General features: G+C 35.4%; 2 protein-coding genes across 4 annotated transcripts; one reads left to right on the top strand and one right to left on the bottom strand.

Moving 5' to 3' along the window:
• Positions 1–875: 875 nt before the first annotated feature.
• On the bottom strand, positions 876–8,870 carry LOC110454963 (telomere repeats-binding bouquet formation protein 2-like). Of its 2 annotated transcripts, none has more exons than XM_021504803.1 (7): positions 8,774–8,870; positions 6,001–6,116; positions 4,989–5,070; positions 4,509–4,648; positions 3,858–3,940; positions 2,574–2,640; positions 876–1,558 (listed from the first exon to the last, which is right to left on the bottom strand). In XM_021504803.1, exons 2-7 carry the CDS (start codon positions 6,086–6,088, stop codon positions 1,452–1,454), a joined length of 567 nt encoding a protein of 188 aa, XP_021360478.1. In that variant the 5' UTR covers positions 6,089–6,116; positions 8,774–8,870; the 3' UTR covers positions 876–1,451. The 2 variants fall into 2 exon arrangements, with proteins under 2 accessions (XP_021360478.1, XP_021360479.1); XM_021504804.1 differs by having other exon boundaries at positions 2,580–2,640.
• A 195-nt stretch (positions 8,871–9,065) lies between these two features.
• On the top strand, positions 9,066–22,437 carry LOC110454985 (methyl-CpG-binding domain protein 3-like). 2 transcript variants are annotated; one of them, XM_021504836.1, is made up of 6 exons: positions 9,066–9,258; positions 11,094–11,251; positions 13,994–14,136; positions 17,540–17,630; positions 17,939–18,093; positions 18,711–22,437. In XM_021504836.1, the coding sequence occupies exons 1-6, from the start codon at positions 9,143–9,145 to the stop codon at positions 18,804–18,806; spliced, it is 759 nt and encodes a 252-aa protein (XP_021360511.1). In that variant the 5' UTR covers positions 9,066–9,142; the 3' UTR covers positions 18,807–22,437. The 2 variants fall into 2 exon arrangements, with proteins under 2 accessions (XP_021360511.1, XP_021360512.1); XM_021504837.1 differs by having other exon boundaries at positions 9,067–9,258; positions 11,094–11,212.
• Positions 22,438–22,748: the final 311 nt, after the last annotated feature.

Here is a 22,748-nt window from a genome sequence, read left to right as displayed (position 1 = left end):
TCATCACAAACTGGACTGTTTTGAATACACTCTTTTCCTGAATGCCATATCCTGGTAGTTGATCTCTTATTTTAACTCGGATATCTTGAAATCCTCACCTTTTCAACATTTTTTCAAAATCTCTTCAACTTTTGTCACATTCCTTGATAGATACACAATGTATTATGTAGAGGTTTATATTTGATTAGGCACTTGTTTCTTAAAGGCATAATAAAATGAAACAAAAATGTAAGGCCTATTCTATTTACAAAAAGTGTTCCCTATTTCTTCTTCTGGCTAAATATTCTCCATCTATGGACTTATGGTTTTCATACTGTCGTTAACTTGGATCTCGATGAACATGCTAATATAAAGGCACTGAAATGGACTACTTTTATTAATTATAAAATATGGAGTTTCTGTCATTTTAGAACTTCTTTTGGAAACTTCAAGTCTTTGGATCCTAGTCAATACATGGCTTCGGAAAAACATAATTGTGGATAGTAAGCTCACAAAATAAATGTCCCTGTCATATATTTATTCCCGGAATAATCCAAAGAAACAACATATAATAACAATAGCAATTATATTTTAATGTTATTCTGTCTATAGATTTAAATTTCATGAAAGGGAAACATCTCTAATTTCTCAAAAATATCACTTTCAAGAAGCTGCTACAAACAGTGCTGATATCCTCATTGCTGTGTGTAGTCTGACAATATTGACAGAGTTCTTCAAGTTAATAAGGTTTAATAGTGTGAAAATTTACAATTACAGAAACTGTCTTTCTTTGCACAAAACATTGAGAATAGATTTTTTTTTTTTAATTCATACTGTATTAAAAGTGAAATGATCGAATAGTCAATAATTAAGAAATATTTACAATTTGTTAGAAGCCTAATTAAGCAAAAATAATTATAAGAATTTGAACATGATGTAGAGTGAAAAATTCATTCTAACCATTTTAAAATGAGTACCCAAATTTAACCAATGAAATTATTTTTCATCTCCAAAACAATATGAAAGGAGAACTACTATCCTTTTTACATTTCACTATGCTGGTAAAATAAATTAGATAACAATTTATTCATAAATAATGACCACAGGCACCAGGTACATGTGCATGTTTTATCGTGGACATAGAGAGCAATCTAACTCTGTGGTTTTATGTTCATAGTCCTCTGTGACATATCAGATCTAATAACTGAATAAGCAGATTTGGAACTCAAATTATTTATTTACACAGCCTTGATTTTAGTACTATTTTGTGTGGCAAAACAAACATATCTGCACAGAGCACAACCCAGCTATATGTCACAGTCACACTTCGGGGGGGAAATGTACATGTACCACTGTTGAAATTAACACTTCTACTCTATTTTTATTGTCCAAGGATACTGGTGTTTCTTTCCAAAGCAGAAAATAACTGCAGGTCCAGTGATTCTAAGATTTCACATTGATCTTCATTTATGTCACGATTTTGACTTGTTCTTGCTACTGACTTCACAACCATCTCTTCCAGGAAAAAAATCCACAATCTCTCCTGACATTTTGGCTAAAACTTGAATGTCTATGTAATCTGAAACAATAAAAATACAATCTAATAGTTATTAAAAATTACCATTGGTACATGTAATTTAAATCGTATTCTGTATTGATTCTTATAATTATTGTCTTTTAAATATGAATGCTGACTGAATTTGACAAGGCTATAGACTGTAGCAGATATTTTGGAGATCAACAATTCTGAAAAAGACCTTACTGTAGTGGGTAATAAAAAGATATACATTATCTTTAACACTCAACACTGATTTTTTTAATTTTGATTGAAGACCTATAATCTTAAAATTTTAACCAATATTTCTACAATAATGACTTTTATTATAATTCAGTTTAAGTTGTGGATAATGACGAAAACACTTCTATGCATTATCAGCATATAAGCAAGACGTCTATGGTGTTTCATGGTTCAGAGTGCAATGACAATGTTTGTTCACTGTCAGAATGTAGAACATCCCTTGATTATCTAGATCATTTGCTTATTCATTGAGTCATTGTTCTACTGAAGTGAATAGTCTTGGCCTTGAAGTGCATACATGTATGAGTGATTGTGTGCTTGAGGTGGTGGTCTGTTATTATACTACACCGCAACGCAGATGGGTATAGTTAAATGCTTTCCATGCATTTCTCAATCTGTCTAATATGTTTTTCCGAGCATATCTCCCACATTATTTCACCAGGAATCATCAAACTTGGTATGCTGGTACATCTTTGGAAGAGAGAGTGTCATGCAAAATATTGATCACTGCAACCTACATTTTGACCTTAATGAAAAATATGTGAGTACTGCTTGTCTGGAGTATATCACTCACATTGTTTCCCTTGTGATTGTCAAAGTTGGTATGCTAATAAGGCTTTGTAAGGGGGAGTGTCAATGTAAGCAGGTTATGATCATAACTTCCTTTGTGTCTCTATAAATTGAGTCGTACATACCTAGGTGGTGTGGGATGTCGTGTTAAACTGACTCATTTAATACGTGTTTGACTGTAATCAATTTTAGTTGATTAAATATGTATCAACAAATATTTACAAACCTTCACCTTCAAACTGTATTTTGTTTTCTTTTTGATTGCCTCCTCCAGCTTCCTGGCTTGCATTACCCTAAAATATAGAAATACATTTTCATTTAACTGTCTACATGAAACTTTTGAGGCTCCTCGAATGGACATGAAAAGGAATTGGATCACACGTTTCTTTTGCTCCATCTGAGCCAACAAGAGTAAATAAGATAACTTGATAAATCTTTTTCCATAATTGTTGTAAAAAAACTGTTTATATCTTTAAAACTTTTGACAGTCATACATTTTGTCCCAACTTTGAAATTATTTTGATAAATGTTCATGATAGTTTACAAAAGGTCACAACTGGTTGAAAACACTTATCCAAAAGTCAAGTAAATTTTTTTTTTTTTTTTTTTAACAATCACTGTTATTAATGTTTCTCATATCCAGATTTGAATCTGCTTTATTCTCATTATTATTTTCATTCCTTATTTTGTATACCAGGTAGATATTTCTTTTATCGTATGCATCATTTGTAAGGCATTTTTAGGCCAACAAATTACTAAATGGGCTTCAGTGGTGAATATAGAGGTTGCCCAATGAGTGGTGGTAGGTTTTTATGTTTATCTAACTTCAGTAAGTTAATTTTTAAATTGTATAAAGGCAAAAGGTTTACCGAGTGTTTTTTACAGTTTGAAACTTAACTAATGAGGTATCTACTAAAGCACGATAACCACCACCAGTTTGAGGACATTATATAATTATCTTCCACAACGTTCAGATATTACATCTAAACAAAATATATTTTTCATTTGGCAGGTTGGGAATACATTATTCTGGTTTCCAATTGGGAAACAATTGCCATGACCTATGATGTCACAAAAGAAGAAGGTGTTGCAAAGCATTGTAACTTGTTACTTGACGCCATTATTAGAAGATTGACCAATGCAATAACAACCTAGCAGTAGCAGGTTTATCCAAAGAGTCAAGACCTACACTGTACAGTGGATGTGGGAGAAATCTACTTAACCACAGAACTTCAACAGAAATGTGGGCTGGATTGTGCATTTAACAATTATTCATTTCTCTTTTTTTTTTAATTTGAAATTTTAAAAAATGATAAAAATTGAAAGAAAAACATAAAACCTAATAGTCAGTATAAAAAATAGAGTTTTACAACAGTTATTTAAAACAGTCTAAGACTAAAATAGAAAAGCAGCTTTCTGCAAAGATGATTGAATTGATGACTGTTATTGATTATCATTAATGACCCTGCATTTAATTGGTGTTAGAAAATTAATATTATAATCAGTATACCTCTTCAGATGATGATGATGATGAGTCATCCTCGTCACTCTCCTGTACACCCTCCCATTTAAATCTTTTCTGTTTTCTGATCACTTTAATGAAAAAAAAAAAAAAAAGCATCAACTTCAGACAGTATACATGTACATCATACAATATACTAGCTGTGGGAACTGTAGCTTCTAGGCCCGATTTTTTTTTATTATTGTTATCGGACCGAAAAAAGAAAAAAATAGGGCCTAGAAGCTACGGTTCCCAGCTAAAAATATACAAGTTTATATCATACAATGTACAGTACAACGGTCATCTTCATCACCGCTACATTAAATTCCAAGCTTTTCAGGTTGTTTTTTTAATTAATAATACTCTTTGGGACAATGATCATATATGAAACACCTCATAGGATACTTTACTGTTGACGATACATTTTTTAGATAATTAACAAATGAAAAAAAAAGTTTTTTCTGCAATGTGTATAACCTCATTGAAATGCAATGTGTATAACCTCATTGAAAAAATCCATATCAAGTTCCAACTTTTACAAATGATTTTTTAAATCTAAAAATTGATATTTCATTTCCATTAACTGAGATAAATGATACTTTTTTTTATAAGAAGATGTCATATATCTTCTATAAACAAGACAGCATGGCAGAAACCTACACTGTTGTACATCTTTGGGTGGTAGGAAGTAATCACCAAGTGGTATTTTAGAACCATTCTTCTGCTTCACACAATCAGTCACGTACATGGCATGGAATACAGCCAGATGCTCATCAAGGTAGGCCTCACTGCTGAATATCCTATCAAAATGGTTTAGAACAACAATATACTTTCAAGTGTTAACAAACAGGAATTAAGACTGCTGGTTACTGATTTGTTGAGGTATTGAATTAATATTGTATGTAAGTATAAAAAGCACCTGTTTAATTAATTGTAATATACTTTCTACATTGTATGAAAGTTTGACAGACTGATCAATTTTGATCGAAATATGTATAAGTGTATGTAGATGAATTTTATAAAAGGCTTTAAACATTTCAGTTTCAAGGCTGGCAATGTGAACAATCAAAGGGAGACAATCTATCTTTTTTTCTTTCCAATTGTATATGTATTGCTGATAAGCTAGCAATTTCTACATACTGTTTTGTATCAGCTGCCTCCTCATCTTCACTAAAAATGAACTGAGCATGATCAATTTCTTCTATCAACCCTCCATGTTTCACTGAAAAAGTCAATGTACAATAAAACAAATTAGAATTACAAAGTGAAAGAAAAAGAAAAAAAATGTTAAAATACACAAAGACTCTCATGCTCTTTGATGGTACACTAAACAGTTGTAAAGGATAAATGAGAAATATCTCCCCTATTTCAATAGAAATAATGTTATCTTTTCCCAATTCATGTACGAACAGGCATGCACAGTTGAAAGGCATAAAAACACTGCCAAAGCAACAGGCATTAAAATGCTGACATGCAGAATGTGTACAGGCATCAAATTAAAAGATGCTTACATTGTACATGGCATCAAGATATGCTTCTATGAAGACTGTAAAGGCCTCAAAATTAAAAGTGTTTACATCATTCATACAAATGTACAAGGAACAATGGGTTAAATTAATAAGACTACGACAGGGGCAGAACAACATATGCCTGTCACATCTTTAATGCATCTTAAAATACAGGCATATTACATGTACAATCAAATTTGAACCTAACTTTTGTCTTTGAAATTCTCTGTATGGTATAAAAGTTGGCTTAGTTTCATCAGAATCAATGCAAGTCAAATTTTGATTAAATGATTGTACGGAAACCATATCCAATCCAGGGGTGTACAATTCGACCAGCCTGGCTCTTAGGTCTGGAGCTTGTAGAATCTATGTAAGGGGCCAAGAGTTTTTTTGTTTTTTTCAAAATGCGTTACGAAGATTAATCAAGCAAATTTTTCCAAAACCAATTTATGATGTGTCTATGTGCAGACTTGTCTCAATTTTGAACTACCTGGTAATAGCCTATAGCCTATATATAGGGTATAATGACTTTGTTTTTTTATTCTCTTAATAAAATAACTGATTGAGCTGACTAATTAAGCTATTAAACATACATTAATATTACTGGTCCATCAGTTTTGACAATCACAAATTTGATTACTCACTCCAAAGTTTGACCTTCCTCTTCGAAACACTAGAAGAGAACCAGGCTGTCTGCCCCTGCAGGAACAATGATGTTTCGGCATCACCCATGCATTACAATCTTGGTCAATACAAATTTCTGAAGAAATAAAGGCATATCATATATTTCATGTCACATTTGTATTAAAATCAACATAAACAGAACTGATGCAAATATTTTTAAGCTTATGTAAATTAAATCAATATCAAATTCAAATAAAAATACTTAAATTTTCTTTGTGTATACACATGATAATTCTATACCAAAAATTATCTATAAATAAAATTGTTATAAAAAAGCCAAGACATTTATATTCGCTGTCGAAAAAAAGAAGGATAATACACAATGTTTATTAGATCTGTTTGCCTATACATGCACTAGTGTCTACTTGCATCTCAATAGAACAGATATATAAAATTACAGGGGTGTACCATTCCATAAAAATAGCAAGAGATCCCAGAGGGATCTTGGCACCATCCATAGTACCATCTTCATTAGTTCCATGTCAGTTTTATCTTTTCTCTTCTTTTCTCTTATCTGTTTGATCAGTTTGACTATCTACCATCTCAATCATTCTTTTGATTAACCTCAAAAGTTAACATGCACAACTCAGGACCACTGAGTGAAGGGGAATCTACATATCGAATTTGGGAAAAATTCCTCCAGTTCATTCCGAGAAATAGCAATAACAAACTTAAACTGTAACAAGATGATCGGTCGATATGATTTGATATGCATAACTAAGAACAAGAGGAACCCTTAAGTGAAATTTGAGAAAGATCCCTCCCAGACATTTTAAGCAATGGGGCTAAAAAGCTTTTACTCCCTAAGTCAATACGACCACTTGCCAGCCATCTTGGTTTTCCAATCATCCCCAAAATTCGAAATGCAGAACTAGTAACCATGCATTTGTGTAATTTGAGAAAGACCCCTCCTGATCATTCTGAGAAATAACGCTAACAAACTTTTATTCTCAAATTCAAGACGGCCGTCTGTTGATCAGCCATCTTGGTTTTACCTTCCACCCGAAAATTTAATATGCGTAACTATGGGTGATGGGGAACTATTGTATCAAATTTGAGAAAGACCCCTCCAGAATTTTCTGAAAAACAGTGGTAACAAACTCACTCTCAAATTCAAGATGGCTACCTGTCGGCCATTTGAGTTTTGTGATCAGTCCCAAAAAACATTATGCATAACTAATGATCATGGGGAACCTTTCTGGGAAATTTTAAAAAGATCCTTCTAATTAGTTCTGGGAAATAGCACCAACAAACTTTAACTCTCAATTTTTTTAAGATGGCTGCATGTTGGCCATCTTGGTTTTGAGATCAGTCCCAAAAAAACAATATGCATAACTAAGGACGATGGGGAACCTTTATGTAAAATTTGAGAAAGAACCCTCCAGTACTTTCTGAGGAACAGCGCTAACAAACTTTAACTCTCAAATTCAAGATGGCTGACTGTCGGACATCTTGGTTTTGTGATCAGTCCCAAAAAAACGAAATGCATAACTAAGGACGATGGGGAACCTATATGTGAAATCTGGGAAATATCCCTCAGATACTTTACGAGAAATAGTGCCAACAAATTTTCATTCTTAAATTCAAGATGGCTGGTTTTCGGCCATCTTGGTTTTGCGATCAGTCCCAAAATACAATATGCATTTATAACTAGGGATCCTGGGGAACATTTGTCAAGATTTTTATAAAAATCCCTCCAGTGCTTTCCAAGATATAGCGCTAACAAGAGTTGTGTTAGGACGCATGGAATGGCGGACAGATGGAAGACAGACCACGGATGCAGGGTGGTTTGATTAGCCCACCATCTGATGATGCTGGGCTAAAAATACACTTCTAAATATGTATCATTTGAATCAAGTTTAATGTATAAAGATTTCACATAATTCCAGTGTTTAATTGCGTCTTTTTATAAGGTCAATATTAAGACTGACCTAGCTATATCATCAATTAATATTGCACCTTATGCATCATCGTTTACCAATTGATATTCATTTTGGGACCCGAACCGTTTCTGTTTTATATATTTCACTATAAAAATGTAGCAGTATAGTACTGGACTGAATAGATCATCGCCAACCAGCTGGTAGCGCAATTCGTTAGGACGTCCGTCTAGAAATCGGAGAGTCCGAGGTTCGAAAAATGGTCTGGCCGTTCCTTCTCAATCTCCTGTTGCAGCGGTGCCTATGACCAACCCATGTTTCAAGCAATTGACGTATGCTTGGCAAGGGAGTATCCGAACCCGAGTTGTAGATTTAGAAAAAGGAGGGAGGAATGTAGCCGAACTGAGCTGGGTCGATCGTCGGCGACCAGATAACTCAATAGGTTGAGCGTTCATCTAGAGTTCGGAGGGTCCCCGGTTCGAAACCCGATCTTGCCGTGTATTTTTCCTTCTCCTGTTCCAAAAATAAGTGTAATAAGGGAGACAATTTGTTTCGAAGTTTGTAATTATCTACCCTTTGTTCGCAATTCATTGACACATCCCTTAGACGCACAGACGATAAAAGAAGTACATGATCCACATCTGGCACTTATATCCACAAGAACATTAATTACTAGTATCAGTGCATTCGATCATTTGGCTGAAAACAAAGCGAGAGCAAAAGAAACCAACAGTTGGGCAGACAGAGCAACCACTGAAAACATTCAATACTATGGTGTTTAACTGATCTGTGGTGTTAATGTTAGTGTAAAGAGGACGTAAATAAAGGAGGTTATGAAGCATATTAGATTCACATTGAAACTGTGGGTAAGTTGACGCGATCTTCTCGTCGAAATTGTATTTCGCGCAGTTTTCGTCTGCTAATTAACCGGAAATGTATACAGAGACAGATTTTCGTATTAATCTTCATCCGCAAAATATTTTGTAATTCGGATTTTGACAAATAGATATATTTACCCTAATTATATACCACCATTTATAAGAAACATTAAATAAAGTATCATTAAAACCTATTACTATCTTAATATTAACGACTTTATTCTGTTTTGTAAGAATTATTTTTTAGTGTCGGAACATTACGAGTACTTGATCGTGGTACTCGGGCTCATTTCCGGTAATGGCGTCTTGACAAAACAAAGCTTACAGAGAATAAAACCACAGAAATGGAACTGGAGAAGCGGCGATCCAATTGTGGCGGCTTGCCGTCTGGCTGGAAGAGAGAAGAAGTCGTCAGAAAATCGGGTTTATCAGTTGGTAAAACCGACGTGTATTATTACAGGTACATTCCGCATTCACTGTTGATAAGCCGACAATGCATTTTGGGCAGTAACGTTACTCGTTAGCACCTCATAAAACAAAAAATAATAAATCTACTGAGACTAATGTGTGGATTTCTTCAAAAATCATCAACTTTTTTCATAACGACCTATGATTTGGTTTTGACACACCATACACTGAAAGGAAAATAGATAGGGAAGCATGCATTCACCGACAAGGGTTTTTATCACGTCCAGTACACTCTGCCGACTGTACTGGACCTGTTTATGCCGGGTACCGAAACACCGCAAATCTGTCTATATATAGGCAGATTTGGGTATAAGCCTTAAGTCAAACCCACAGGAGTTTGACATATTAAATATGTCAGACTCCTGTGATCTTATATTATTTATCTTGTGCATGCAGATCTAGATAACAAGTGAGTTGCTGAAATTAAAGATTATTGTCTAATTACACAATTTTAATTGATTTGGTAATATTCAATTGTTGTGATTTGTATTTTTTCTGTCAACATTCATTCCTCAAAAACTATAAACTATAAAACTATGCTATAGAAGCTTAAGTATGTCTATTCAATATGGGGTGCCTTGGTAGCTGTGATCGCTAACGTGCACAGTCGTTGTACTACTTCAGACCACTCGCTCTCCTAAGAATATCGGTTCGATCCGGAGTGGTGGTGGAAAAAATCGAGTGATGTCTGATAGGGTAAGTTGTTATCCCTCAGATGGCACGGTGGTTTACCCCCGTGGGTTTTCCTCCACCACGAAAACACCATTTGTTCCCTTAGCGGCATCGTAATAAAAGCTCTACAGAGCTTATGTTTGTTGTTGACAGTTGTACACGACGTTTAATAAAGATTATTATTTTTATGGCATCAATGCATGTCTTCCCAAAGATAAGCATCCTGAAAATAAAGATGCAGGCCTCGGGTGTGCTTACCAAAAATACTTCCAAGTATGTGAATGATAACATGCAGTGAAATTTGTTCATATGCTGTGCACAAGGAAATTGCGACATTCATCTTATATACAGTATATATAATTGTATTTGACTAGATAGCCAGATTTTCCTGTGCTCCAGTAACTGTTTAAAGTTTCCTCTGGCCCTGATACCGAACTTAGATTTTTTGATAGATAGATGTCTGTAGTGAGCCCACACTAGTCAAAATGTCTCCACACCATACATTTGTCTGTCAAAATGTCTAGGTAAGTCTGGCGTCAGGGCAAGAGGAAACTCGGACAATGCTTAAAAATGCAATGATAATATTCAGAAGAGCTTTTTATTTTCAAAACATATTTCATAAATAAAGTATACCACATGATACATACCCATAAATCTATAAAATTATTTGCAAAATGATGAAACACCAGGCTGTACTCTGTAGATCAGTCCTCTCCTGATCATGATGAACAGGTTGCAATTGGAACCTCCCAATTCTAACCATGCCATTAACGGGTACCTAAAAGAATATTGTCCCTTTTTTATAATGACGAAAAATGAAGAATGACATGTCACCTTGGTAAATTACTAGCCACTTCCTACCGACTCAGCTAGGGAGAATTTCTCTTTAGCTCACTCGGTTTAGCGTAAGACTAGTAAGCCAGAGGTCAGGGGTTCGACTCCTAGCAGAGGCATTGAAAAAATAATGACCTCTATTACACTTACAAAGTAAGTCACAAGGCAAGGGAGACAAAAAGTGAACTTAGGACGAAGTTAAAACGTCAGTCCAAGTTCAAAATATCTTATAAAATATAAAAACAACTTTTGCAAACTGTTTGAACATTACCTGTTGTTGACAATGATAGATCTCTTCAGATTTGTTTTTCATAATTGCAGTCCTGATGGGAAGAAGATCAGAAGTAAACCCATGCTGGCTCGACATCTTGGTGAATCCTTAGACTTAAGTGCTTTTGATTTTCGGACAGGCCGAATAATACATAGTGCACTTAGAAAAAGTAAGCGCCCAAGGGGAACGCCATATGATTCTACAAGAGGTTGGTCGATCAAATGTAAAACAGTTTATTTGGATTTTTGAAAAAGTTAACTATTTTTACATCATGTCTTCGCTTTGTAATGTTCGTTTATAATCATAATCATATTTCATCCATAATGCTAGTATATCAGTTCATTTGATGAATCTAATTTCCATCTGGGTGACTACTGGTACGGTAGTTCATTTATTTATCAAGCTTTTAAATTTAATTGATTATGGGAAATTAAATATAACTCCCTTTTTGGTGTACACAACTAGTGCAACTGTAGTATTTCTTGGCTATAAAAGGGACTTATTTATATTTAATCATCTCACCAAGTTTGCATTTGAAGTGAAACAAAAAATATTTTACTAATGTGTCATTATCACATCTTCATCCATTACTGTTTTACATTATCACTTATACCTTTAATTCATTGACTGTAAACCACACCCTCAGCTCACATTAATGCTTCATTTGATAATCAGCATTTAAATTAACTCTAATTTCTGCTTTGTAAATTTTGATAAATACTTAGTTTGTCAATAATCTGGATTTAATTGCAAAACTGTCAGTTTCAATACATTTCAAATTTGGAAGCATTTTCATTTATCTGGGGTTTGGTATATACACCATAGTTCATGTGTGGTTTTGTGTAACTAAAGCTACTGTAAAATACTTAACAAAAAATTATCTACATGTATACATACATGTGTTTTAAAAATTCGTTCATCCTTGATTTCTTTTACAAAATGTGCTTTTTGATACTTGTTTTACTCAAAAGCTTGTGAAAGTGTCACATGGATTGAACAATTTATTTAACTTAAATCATTTGAATAAATAAATATTTACAAATAGTGGTTTAAATATTTTTCAGTAGTCATATAATCATGCATTGTTTTCATGTCATGCTTGTGCTTGCATCAATGTAATTGCATATTAAAGTTGAACGCTTCAATTCTACAGTAACTGTTCTGTCTGATGACTAAATGATGAGTGAGTTTCAACACCATAGATCGATACAATTAATATGTATTGATATCATTCTACAAAGGTTTGCTATCATATACATGTCTTGTGACTTTGTATAGTATCATATTCCATTGTTTTGGCAAAATATACATGCACAGATTTATTGCTGTATATCATGTACATTACTGTGTCTAGGTTTCATTGTTAAATATAAATGTTTTCAAAAGTTCTTTGTTTTAATTTATTCTCTTATAACATCATCTTGTTATGTTTTGTCTTGTTGATGCTGAATAGTGATAAGTTTTAAATAAGAGAAATTATAATTACTTTTTCATGATCTTATAATAAACAGAAACCAGTTTGTTGTGTTCAATGTCAAGTAGTTTAAACTCTATTTCCCCATATTAGGCCACTCCCTTCTGTCCCCAGAGGCTATATGGGCTACACCCTTTGTTAAAACAACATTTAGTAATCATCTATTAACGCTAAATAAAGTATTATAATTACATTTTCACAAAATGAAATTGCATAAGCATATAAAACATAGCACTAGCATTCAATACATTTCCTCCTTTTCCTTTCCCAGCTGCCACCTTATGTTTGATATGTTCAATGTCAGGGAGTTTAAACTCTATTTGTCCATATAAGGCCACTCCCTTCTGTCCCCAGAGGGTATATGGGTGACTCCCTTCTGTCCCCAGAGGCTATATGGGCCACTCCCTTCTGTCCCCAGATGCTATATGTGCCACTCCCTTCTGTCCCCAGAGGCTTTATGGGCCACTCCCTTCTGTCCCCAGAGGCTTTATGGGCCACTCCCTTCTGTCCCCAGAGGCTATATGGGCCACTCCCTTCTGTCCCCAGAGGCTATATGGGCCACTCCCTTCTGTCCCCAGAGGCTATATGGGCCACACCCTTTGTTGATACAACATTTAGTTGACTGGACTTTTAGTCTTGTTCAACCCGATGCTTGATCACTTGTTATTCAAGAGTCTGGTTAAATTTACCATCACCAGAGGGCAGTGTTTTTACTTTCGTTTCTGGATGTTATGTCAACGTAATTTAAACTTCAAAGAATATTGAAATTAATGAAAAAACTTGTCTGTACATGCATTCCTGATCTGTTTATTCACTATTATCGACCTCGTTATGACCTCACAAAACAATATCATAGGGTTTGACCAGACTCTTTGTTCAGCCTAGCTTTTGCAGACAACAAGAGTCTGGTTGAATGAGACTACTGGACTTTTCGATGATGACATGTATCATTGTTTTAAGAAGTGATTTTGTTTCATTTTATGTGCGACTGCTGATTTTGTATGCTTATCACAATCAGTATGTTTTGCATGCAGTTTTCATCTAACTTGCAAAAATGTAGCATCAGAACCCATTCCTTATCATCATCACCATCACCGTCATTATTTGCAAGTGAACTGTTTATTACTGTCGTCACCACAGTAAATCGAAAGGAATATTTAAGATTGCCTTCAAACTTTTGATATATACGTAGTCTATGTAGCCCAAAACATTTCCTTAAAGATGTTTTTACTTTTCGACAAAAACCTTTGGGTTTTTAGTCGAAATATCAGTTTTTATCAATTTTGATTTTTAGGAGACAAAGTTACTGGCACTTTCATACCTCTTTGAGGTCATCAAGCCTAGGAAGATTTTAGAAAGAATCTTTTTTATAAAATTGTATCATTATTGAATGTGCTTGTTTACTAGTCTTGTAGATGTTTCGATGTTTGTATCGTATAGTTAATTGTTCTAGCTTTGAATTGCCGTTTTGTCCAGGAATTCGTCATGATACAAGTCTAGTGCTCCCTATCCGACAGACAGCGTCCATATTCAAACAGCCAGTCACAGTGATCAGGAACCTGACGGAGAGCAAGTCCAAAACAGATCTGAAACATGGCCCTCAAGATCCTCCGAAACAGGTAAACAGTCACACCAGTCTTCAAATTGTAACAGTCTTTGCCCATGTCTTTACCCTCTTACACAGGGAGAAAGACCATCTGTTACTGTTGTTTGACAAGCCCTGTGGGAGATTATACAGTATTTTGAACAAATAAACTTTATAATGGACCAAACAAAAGCACTATTGCCTGAAGACAGAAGTTGTGGGTAATGGTTCTTCTGGTTGGTCTATAAACACCAAGGTGAAAACATTTCAAACTCTTGTCTGAACAAGCATAAAATAAGTGTTTTATTACCTGTTTTTAGGTCACCTGGGCTTTGCTCAAGTGACCTATTCTAATCGCTTTTCGTCCGTCGTGCGTAAACTTTTACATTTTCAACTTCTTCTCAAGAACCAGTGGATGGATTTTTTTCAAACTTGGTCAGAATCATTCTTGGTAGATGAAGCTTCAAAATTATAAAATTTGGATTGCTACCCTAACCCCTGGGGCCAGGGCCGGGCCCTAAAGGGAAAATTAATCAATATTTCAAAAATCTTCTTCTTCAGACTCAGAGGTACTACACTCATTTCCTCTACGTGGAAAGAAAGATCATCAGGGGCTTTACTTAAATTGTAAATTTCAGGACCCCCGAGCTATCCGTTCTCCCTTGGGGAGGGGGTAAAGTTTACTATAGTTTATATAGGGAAATAACACTTTTGGGTATATTTTGACAACTTTCTGTAGGAAATTATTTTTACTTGGTGAGAATTATCCTTGGAGGTAGATGGTTTCAAATTGTAAAATTGAGATTCCTACCCCGACCCCTGGGGCCAGGGCGGGGCCCCAAAGGGAAAATTAATCAATATTTCAAAAATCTTCTTCTCCAGACTCAGAGGTACTACAGTGATTTTCTCTACGTGGAAAGAAAGATCATCAGGGGCTTTACTTAAATTGTAAATTTCAGGACCCCCGAGCTATCCGTTCTCCCTTGGGGAGGGGGTAAAGTTTACTATAGTTTATATAGGGAAATAACACTTTTGGGTATATTTTGACAACTTTCTGTAGGAAATTATTTTTACTTGGTGAGAATTATCCTTGGAGGTAGATGGTTTCAAATTGTAAAATTGAGATTCCTACCCCGACCCCTGGGGCCAGGGCGGGGCCCCAAAGGGAAAATTAATCAATATTTCAAAAATCTTCTTCTCCAGACTCAGAGGTACTACAGTGATTTTCTCTACGTGGAAAGAAAGATCATCAGGGGCTTTACTTAAATTGTAAATTTCAGGACCCCCGAGCTATCCGTTCTCCCTTGGGGAGGGGGTAAAGTTTACTATAGTTTATATAGGGAAATAACACTTTTGGGTATATTTTGACAACTTTCTGTAGGAAATTATTTTTACTTGGTGAGAATTATCCTTGGAGGTAGATGGTTTCAAATTGTAAAATTGAGATTCCTACCCCGACCCCTGGGGCCAGGGCGGGGCCCCAAAGGGAAAATTAATCAATATTTCAAAAATCTTCTTCTCCAGACTCAGAGGTACTACAGTGATTTTCTCTACGTGGAAAGAAAGATCATCAGGGGCTTTACTTAAATTGTAAATTTCAGGACCCCCGAGCTATCCGTTCTCCCTTGGGGAGGGGGTAAAGTTTACTATAGTTTATATAGGGAAATAACACTTTTGGGTATATTTTGACAACTTTCTGTAGGAAATTATTTTTACTTGGTGAGAATTATCCTTGGAGGTAGATGGTTTCAAATTGTAAAATTGAGATTCCTACCCCGACCCCTGGGGCCAGGGCGGGGCCCCAAAGGGAAAATTAATCAATATTTCAAAAATCTTCTTCTCCAGACTCAGAGGTACTACAGTGATTTTCTCTACGTGGAAAGAAAGATCATCAGGGGCTTTACTTAAATTGTAAATTTCAGGACCCCCGAGCTATCCGTTCTCCCTTGGGGAGGGGGTAAAGTTTACTATAGTTTATATAGGGAAATAACACTTTTGGGTATATTTTGACAACTTTCTGTAGGAAATTATTTTTACTTGGTGAGAATTATCCTTGGAGGTAGATGGTTTCAAATTGTAAAATTGAGATTCCTACCCCGACCCCTGGGGCCAGGGCGGGGCCCCAAAGGGAAAATTAATCAATATTTCAAAAATCTTCTTCTCCAGACTCAGAGGTACTACAGTGATTTTCTCTACGTGGAAAGAAAGATCATCAGGGGCTTTACTTAAATTGTAAATTTCAGGACCCCCGAGCTATCCGTTCTCCCTTGGGGAGGGGGTAAAGTTTACTATAGTTTATATAGGGAAATAACACTTTTGGGTATATTTTGACAACTTTCTGTAGGAAATTATTTTTACTTGGTGAGAATTATCCTTGGAGGTAGATGGTTTCAAATTGTAAAATTGAGATTCCTACCCCGACCCCTGGGGCCAGGGCGGGGCCCCAAAGGGAAAATTAATCAATATTTCAAAAATCTTCTTCTCCAGACTCAGAGGTACTACAGTGATTTTCTCTATGTGGAAAGAAAGATCATCAGGGGCTTTATTTAAATTGAAAATATCAGGACCCTGAGCTATCCGTTCTCCCTTAGGGAGGGGTTAACGTTTAATATAGTTTATATAGGGAAATAACACTTTTCGGTATATATTTTATCCATTTTCAGCAGAAAATTGCTCAAACTTAGTCAGAATCATCTTGGGTAAATGAGAGTTTTACTTTGTAAAATTAGGATTCCTGCCCCATCCCCAGGGGCTAGGGCGGGGCCCCAAAGGGAACATTTACCAATATTTTCAAATTCTTATCCATTGATGACATGACAAGTATTGTATTTCACTTAGTTTACATGCTGATTTCCACATCACATCTAAACAATAAAATAAAGCTACCAGTACCTATGATATAACTCAGGTGACCGCTAAGGCCCTGGGGCCTCTTGTTTACCAATTTATGCTATAGCCTGAAGAATGCATTGAGTCCATGTTCTTGAAATTCAAGTGATATATTAAATATATTGAACATTCTGATAATTTATAGATGCTGCTGAGTCTGGACATTTTCTCAACGTAATAACAGAATAATTTGCAAACATTCACAATGCAAATTATCACTTATGGCATTATCCCTGTGATGAAGAAGTATTTGTGAAAAAGAAAATTACTAAAAAAATCTTTAGTATATAAATCTTTGCTATAGTAAATGGGCAAGCCACGTCACCTTGAGCCAGAAAACTGCTAAACAAAATCAAAAATTCAACACTCTTCTTTTTGGAGAAACAACACAGAATGCTGGGACTCTTGACCTTTAAATTTTATGGCATTTATATGAATTCCTAGTTCAGATACCACTCAAGATGAGAAGGCAAAGACAATGTACTGGGTGAATTACCTTCTGAAGTATAGCATTTCATGGTGTCAATATTGTTTTGTTTGATTTTCAGTTGTTTTGGGAAAAGAGACTACAAGGAATGAAAGCTTGTGACAGTGGAGACGAGTTCTTACTGCCTTTAGATTTACCTAGAAATGTACAAGGTAATATAACTGAGGTTGTGCATTCATCAAACTTGCATGTAAAGAATCCTTGGACTAGAGAGCTTTTGTTATATAAATGGAGTGTTGCTGGTTTATATATGGATTATGGATAACACCCTGGTAATGAGATATACTGTATTTCATCAGGTCACTGCCCGTGTTGTGGGACAAATCTTATCAATGAAAACATCCTGATGTTGAGATTTACTGTAAAGTTTCAAATGTTTCATCGGGTGTATGACCAGGGCTGTCAATGAAAACTTCCATGTTAATGAGATTCACTGTCAGGTATTCCTTTGTTTCATCAGGTGTGGGACCAGAACTGTCAACAGAGAACATCCTACAGAGTATATCTGCAGCCCTTCACTTAGGCAATGCTCCTGTGACAGGACAGGCCAACAACAAAGCTACACTGGCCAAAAACCCGGGTGTTAATATTGACACCAACCAACCACACATACAGGTGAGGATATCTAGGCATCATTCGTGTATTCCTTCATTTTTAGCTCACCTGGCATGAAGTGCCAAGTGAGCTTATGATGTGGTGTGGCGTCCATCGTCCGTCAACTTTTCCTTTAAACATTTCTTCTGAAGAACGGACAGGCCTAGAGTCATGATATTTGGCTGAAAGCTTCGTCGGTAGAAGCCCTACAAAGTTTGAGAACGAAAATGACCTTGTTTCATTGTTGTTCTTCAGATTTTCTTGATAACTACTAGTGTATTGCTGAAGTTTTTGAAGGAACTATTTTGACTATTCCCAGACAAGAATTAAGAGGTTTGCTCGAGTCCCATGTAACATTTTAAAGAATCTTAAAACAAGGTTGTAGTCACAAAATTCTGCTTTACAAAAATCAATAATAATGTTACCCAAAAGATAGTATTAGTAAAGTTTGTCATGTGATGATTTGTTCAATATGGCGTGTTTACAATGTAGTAAACAAAACTGTGAAGAAAATCTAACAGATATAAATGACCAAAAAGGAAGTATTTGTAGGGAGATTTGTTTATGTTAGATAAGAGAGCGGCATTAATAGGCAAGATCATCGAATATTTTTAACTTTGTGACATCTTTTATTTCAGCAAATGATCGTGTCTGAGGACGATATAAAACGTCAAGAAACAAAAGTGATGGAAGCAAGAAGAAAGTTACAGGATGTTATGAAGGGCCATTTGTAATTTTATACTGTGAATAGAAATTAGACTTATAGTGTACACCACATCCAGTTCATCATTGTATGGATCTCACAAAGATTATACTTCATTTTGTAAATACTTATGACTTGCAGACAAAACTTGCAAATTTTCAAACAAATTTGATTTGCAAATATTTTCCAAAACCTTAAAGCAAATTTTGAAGCCTGTACTAGCTTTGCTAGAACTTCTGTGATATAAATTATATTTAAAATCAGTTTTGTGTACCTGTAACAATTACAGTATTCACAAGACTTGGACAGTTTGTATCACAAATGAAGCAATAGAAAGCTTAACAATTGCCTGAGAAATCATAAGCAGCTGCAGTTAACATTTGGAATACATTGTACAGTAAAACTCGTATCACTTCGACCAAAATTGAAAAATTACTGTCGATCCTGTTTGAGTTACATAAAATTGTAGCCACTTGATTTAAAGAGAGTTTGAACAATCTGATGTGACTTCAGCAAAGCCACAATGAACAGTTGTGTTACCAGTACAGGTCAATGACTGCCCGTGGACAATCTGATGTGACTTCACAAGTCACAATGAACAGTTGTGGTACCAGTACAGGTCAATGACTGCCCGTGAACAATTAGATGTGACTTCAGCAAAGTCACAATGAACAGTTGTGTCACCAGAACAGGTCAATGACTGCCCGTGAACACTCTGATGTGACTTCACAAGTCACAATAAACAGTTGTGTTACCAGTACAGGTCAATCACTGCCTGTGAACAATCAGATGTGACTTCAGCAAAGTCACGATGAACAGTTGTGTTACCAGTACAGGTCCATGACTGCCCGTGAACAATCTGATGTGCCTTCAGCAAAGCCACAATGAACAGTTGTGTTTCCAGTACAGGTCAATGACTGCCCGTGACCAATCTGATGTGACTTCACAAGTTACAATGACCAGTTGTGTTACCAGTACAGGTCAATCACTGCCTGTGAACAATCAGATGTGACTTCAGCAAAGTCACAATGAACAGTTGTGTTACCAGTCCAGGTCAATGACTGCCCGTGAACAATTAGATGTGACTTCAGCAAAGTCACAATGAACAGTTCTGTCACCAGTACAGGTCAATGACTGCCCGTGGACAATCTGATGTGACTTCACAAGTCACAATGAACAGTTGTGTTACCATTACAGGGCAATGACTGCCCTTGAACAATCTGATGTGACTTCACAAGTTACAATGAACAGTTGTGTTACCAGTACACGTCAATGACTGCCCGTGAACAATCTGATGTGGCTTCACAAGTCACAATGAACAGTTGTGTTACCAGTAAAGGTCAATGACTGCCCGTGAACAATCAGATGTGACTTCAGCAAAGTCACAATGAACAGTTGTGTCACCAGTACAGGGCAATGACTGCCCGTGAACAATCTGATGTGACTTCATAAGTCACAATGAACAGTTGTGTTACCATTACAGGTCAATGACTGCCCTTGAACAATCTGATGTGACTTCACAAGACACAATGAACAGTTGTGTTACCAGTCCAGGTCAATGACTGCCCGTGAACAATCTGATGTGCCTTCAGCAAAGCCACAATGAACAGTTGTGTTTCCAGTACAGGTCAATGACTGCCCGTAAACAATCTGATGTGACTTCACAAGTCACAATGAACAGTTGTGTTACCAGTACAGGTCAATGACTGCCCGTTTACGATATATTTACAAATCTGTTGATGCATAATATTAGATACGTCATTCTGATATTGACTTGTTATTATCAATTATAAAGTATATTTTGACTAAATGGTGAAGCAGAGGCCAATATGTAGGCCAATCTTAAGTCTCGACGGAAGTTCAGTGGTAATATATCGAAATGTGGAAGGTAAATTGAGACTGCAGTTACATATTAATTAGTTTAACCGTTCGCCTGATCAAATCCGATTGCTTTCGCACATGTACATGTAAAACATCCATTAAGAAAATCAGGGATTGATGGTCTGGTAGTGATGATGTAATCAAATTGTACAGTAAACGCAGTAGTATCATGACAGTACACGTGTCGTTTGTCTGCAATGTGACATCAACATTCCACTCTCCTTACTTGTAGGATGTATTATACACAGTTGGGGCCTAAAGTTATGTACCTGGCCTGTGCATATTAACAAAACAAAAACTCATTTTGGAAGTCTGCCACAGTTAGCTTCCGTGGTCAAACATCATGACTATAACCCGTAATGTGTACGAACTTCCCTCGGATTTGACTCCATCAGAAATCAACTGTATATATCCACACAGTCACTTTATATTTGAAACAAAAACATATCTACATTAACTGCTTTACAGATTAATTATGTTTATTCACATCATTTCATATAAATGGATTTTCAACAGAAGAATACTAGTACTCATTCTTGAAATATACAATTAAGTAAGATATATTGTAGATGTTTGTTTTCATTATCCTGTCAAGTGAGTTTATCTTCGCTTATAATTTATTGACTTAAGAGACTTGATAGTTTTGGTTTCTCTCATAAATTATACATTGATATATTGCTGCAACTTCATCACACAAGTAAAACTTGATGTGTCCAAATAGAGGTGAGGAAACTTGCATTCTCTGCACCCCTGGAATAAATATGTAAAAATCAAAGGCTCTGCACCACCTTGTGGATGATACAAGAGGACTGATTTGATCCTTTGATGTAACAGTAAGATTGACTGGGTTTGAAGTCGAGTGTCACTAATATGAAGTTTTCAAAGGTTAGATATGAGCCTAGCAATTGGTCAGTGTTTTTTAAATACTATTTTTTCAATTTAAAAAATGAAACGATTTTGCAATGACACAGTGCAGGAGCACTGTGTACATTCAATTTTGAGGATGGTTTATATACATATTACAACATAATTTCTCATACTATTGTAGTATTTTAAGTATGTTGGTGCAGAAGGTTTAAGATGTTTACTATACTCATGATGTCACAGTTCATTGTAAATTGCTTGCATTGCCTGATCATCGTTTGGTCTATGAAATCATTACAATAGTTTTTTTATGTCGTGCTAGGGGATAGTATTTTTAATTTAGAATGCAAGTCATTTCTGAAAAAGTGCAATATTTTTTTTGCAATGAGTTATTGTTCTTAGCACTTTTAACAAACACAACACTCTTACACACAACATTGACCACCAGTCCAGGTAAACTGATGGAAATAAAATGTGTTTCAACATTGAACATTGACTGGTATGACATATTTTTGATGTTTTGTTCATTTCTTATTAGGCTCATGCTCAGTTGTGTCATTTCATGTCATCAAAATAAAATTGATATTTTCTTCTTCTAAAGGATCTATAACAAAATACAGTTTGTCATGACCTTTTACTCTCCTGCAATCCAGGTTTGTGAGTCGAGTTAAAATGTTGAAGTGTTTTTTTGAGAACATTACCAGCTAGTACCAATGGTACGTCGACCTGATACCTGCAGTATAAAGGGAGATAAGTCTATCACAGTTAAATTTGTGTATTATTGATTAGTCTCTGTAATGACAATACATATTATACGACAGTTCTATGTATTGACAGTGTATTTTGTACATGAAATGATTGTCATCCTTTCCACAGGTAGTTTTTAGATTTTGAAAATAAATAATGTATTTGTGTAATATTCTTGTTTCTGTTATCGTTTAGAAAATACACTGGAATGTGAAATAATAGTATAGTTCATCAATCTGTCATGTGACATGAATATATATTTAAGTTTAAAATATTCAAAGTATTTGAAGAAAGTAGCATTATTCACATCATTTTAATCTAAATTTTGGCAACTGTATCATTAGAAGTCAAGAGTTTCCACTAAAATGATTGACTGTAAGTATAGGTGGTTCCAACCCTATAAAAGGATCAAACTGCACTCAGTATAATAGGACTTTGTTTGTCCAAGCCATAAGACTTTCTAAACAGATATTTTTTTCAT

This window comes from Mizuhopecten yessoensis, unplaced genomic scaffold, assembly GCF_002113885.1.
Source record: "Mizuhopecten yessoensis strain PY_sf001 unplaced genomic scaffold, ASM211388v2 scaffold8123, whole genome shotgun sequence".
Lineage (NCBI taxonomy): Eukaryota > Metazoa > Mollusca > Bivalvia > Pectinida > Pectinidae > Mizuhopecten > Mizuhopecten yessoensis.
This window is presented reverse-complemented; position numbering and strand designations above follow the sequence as displayed.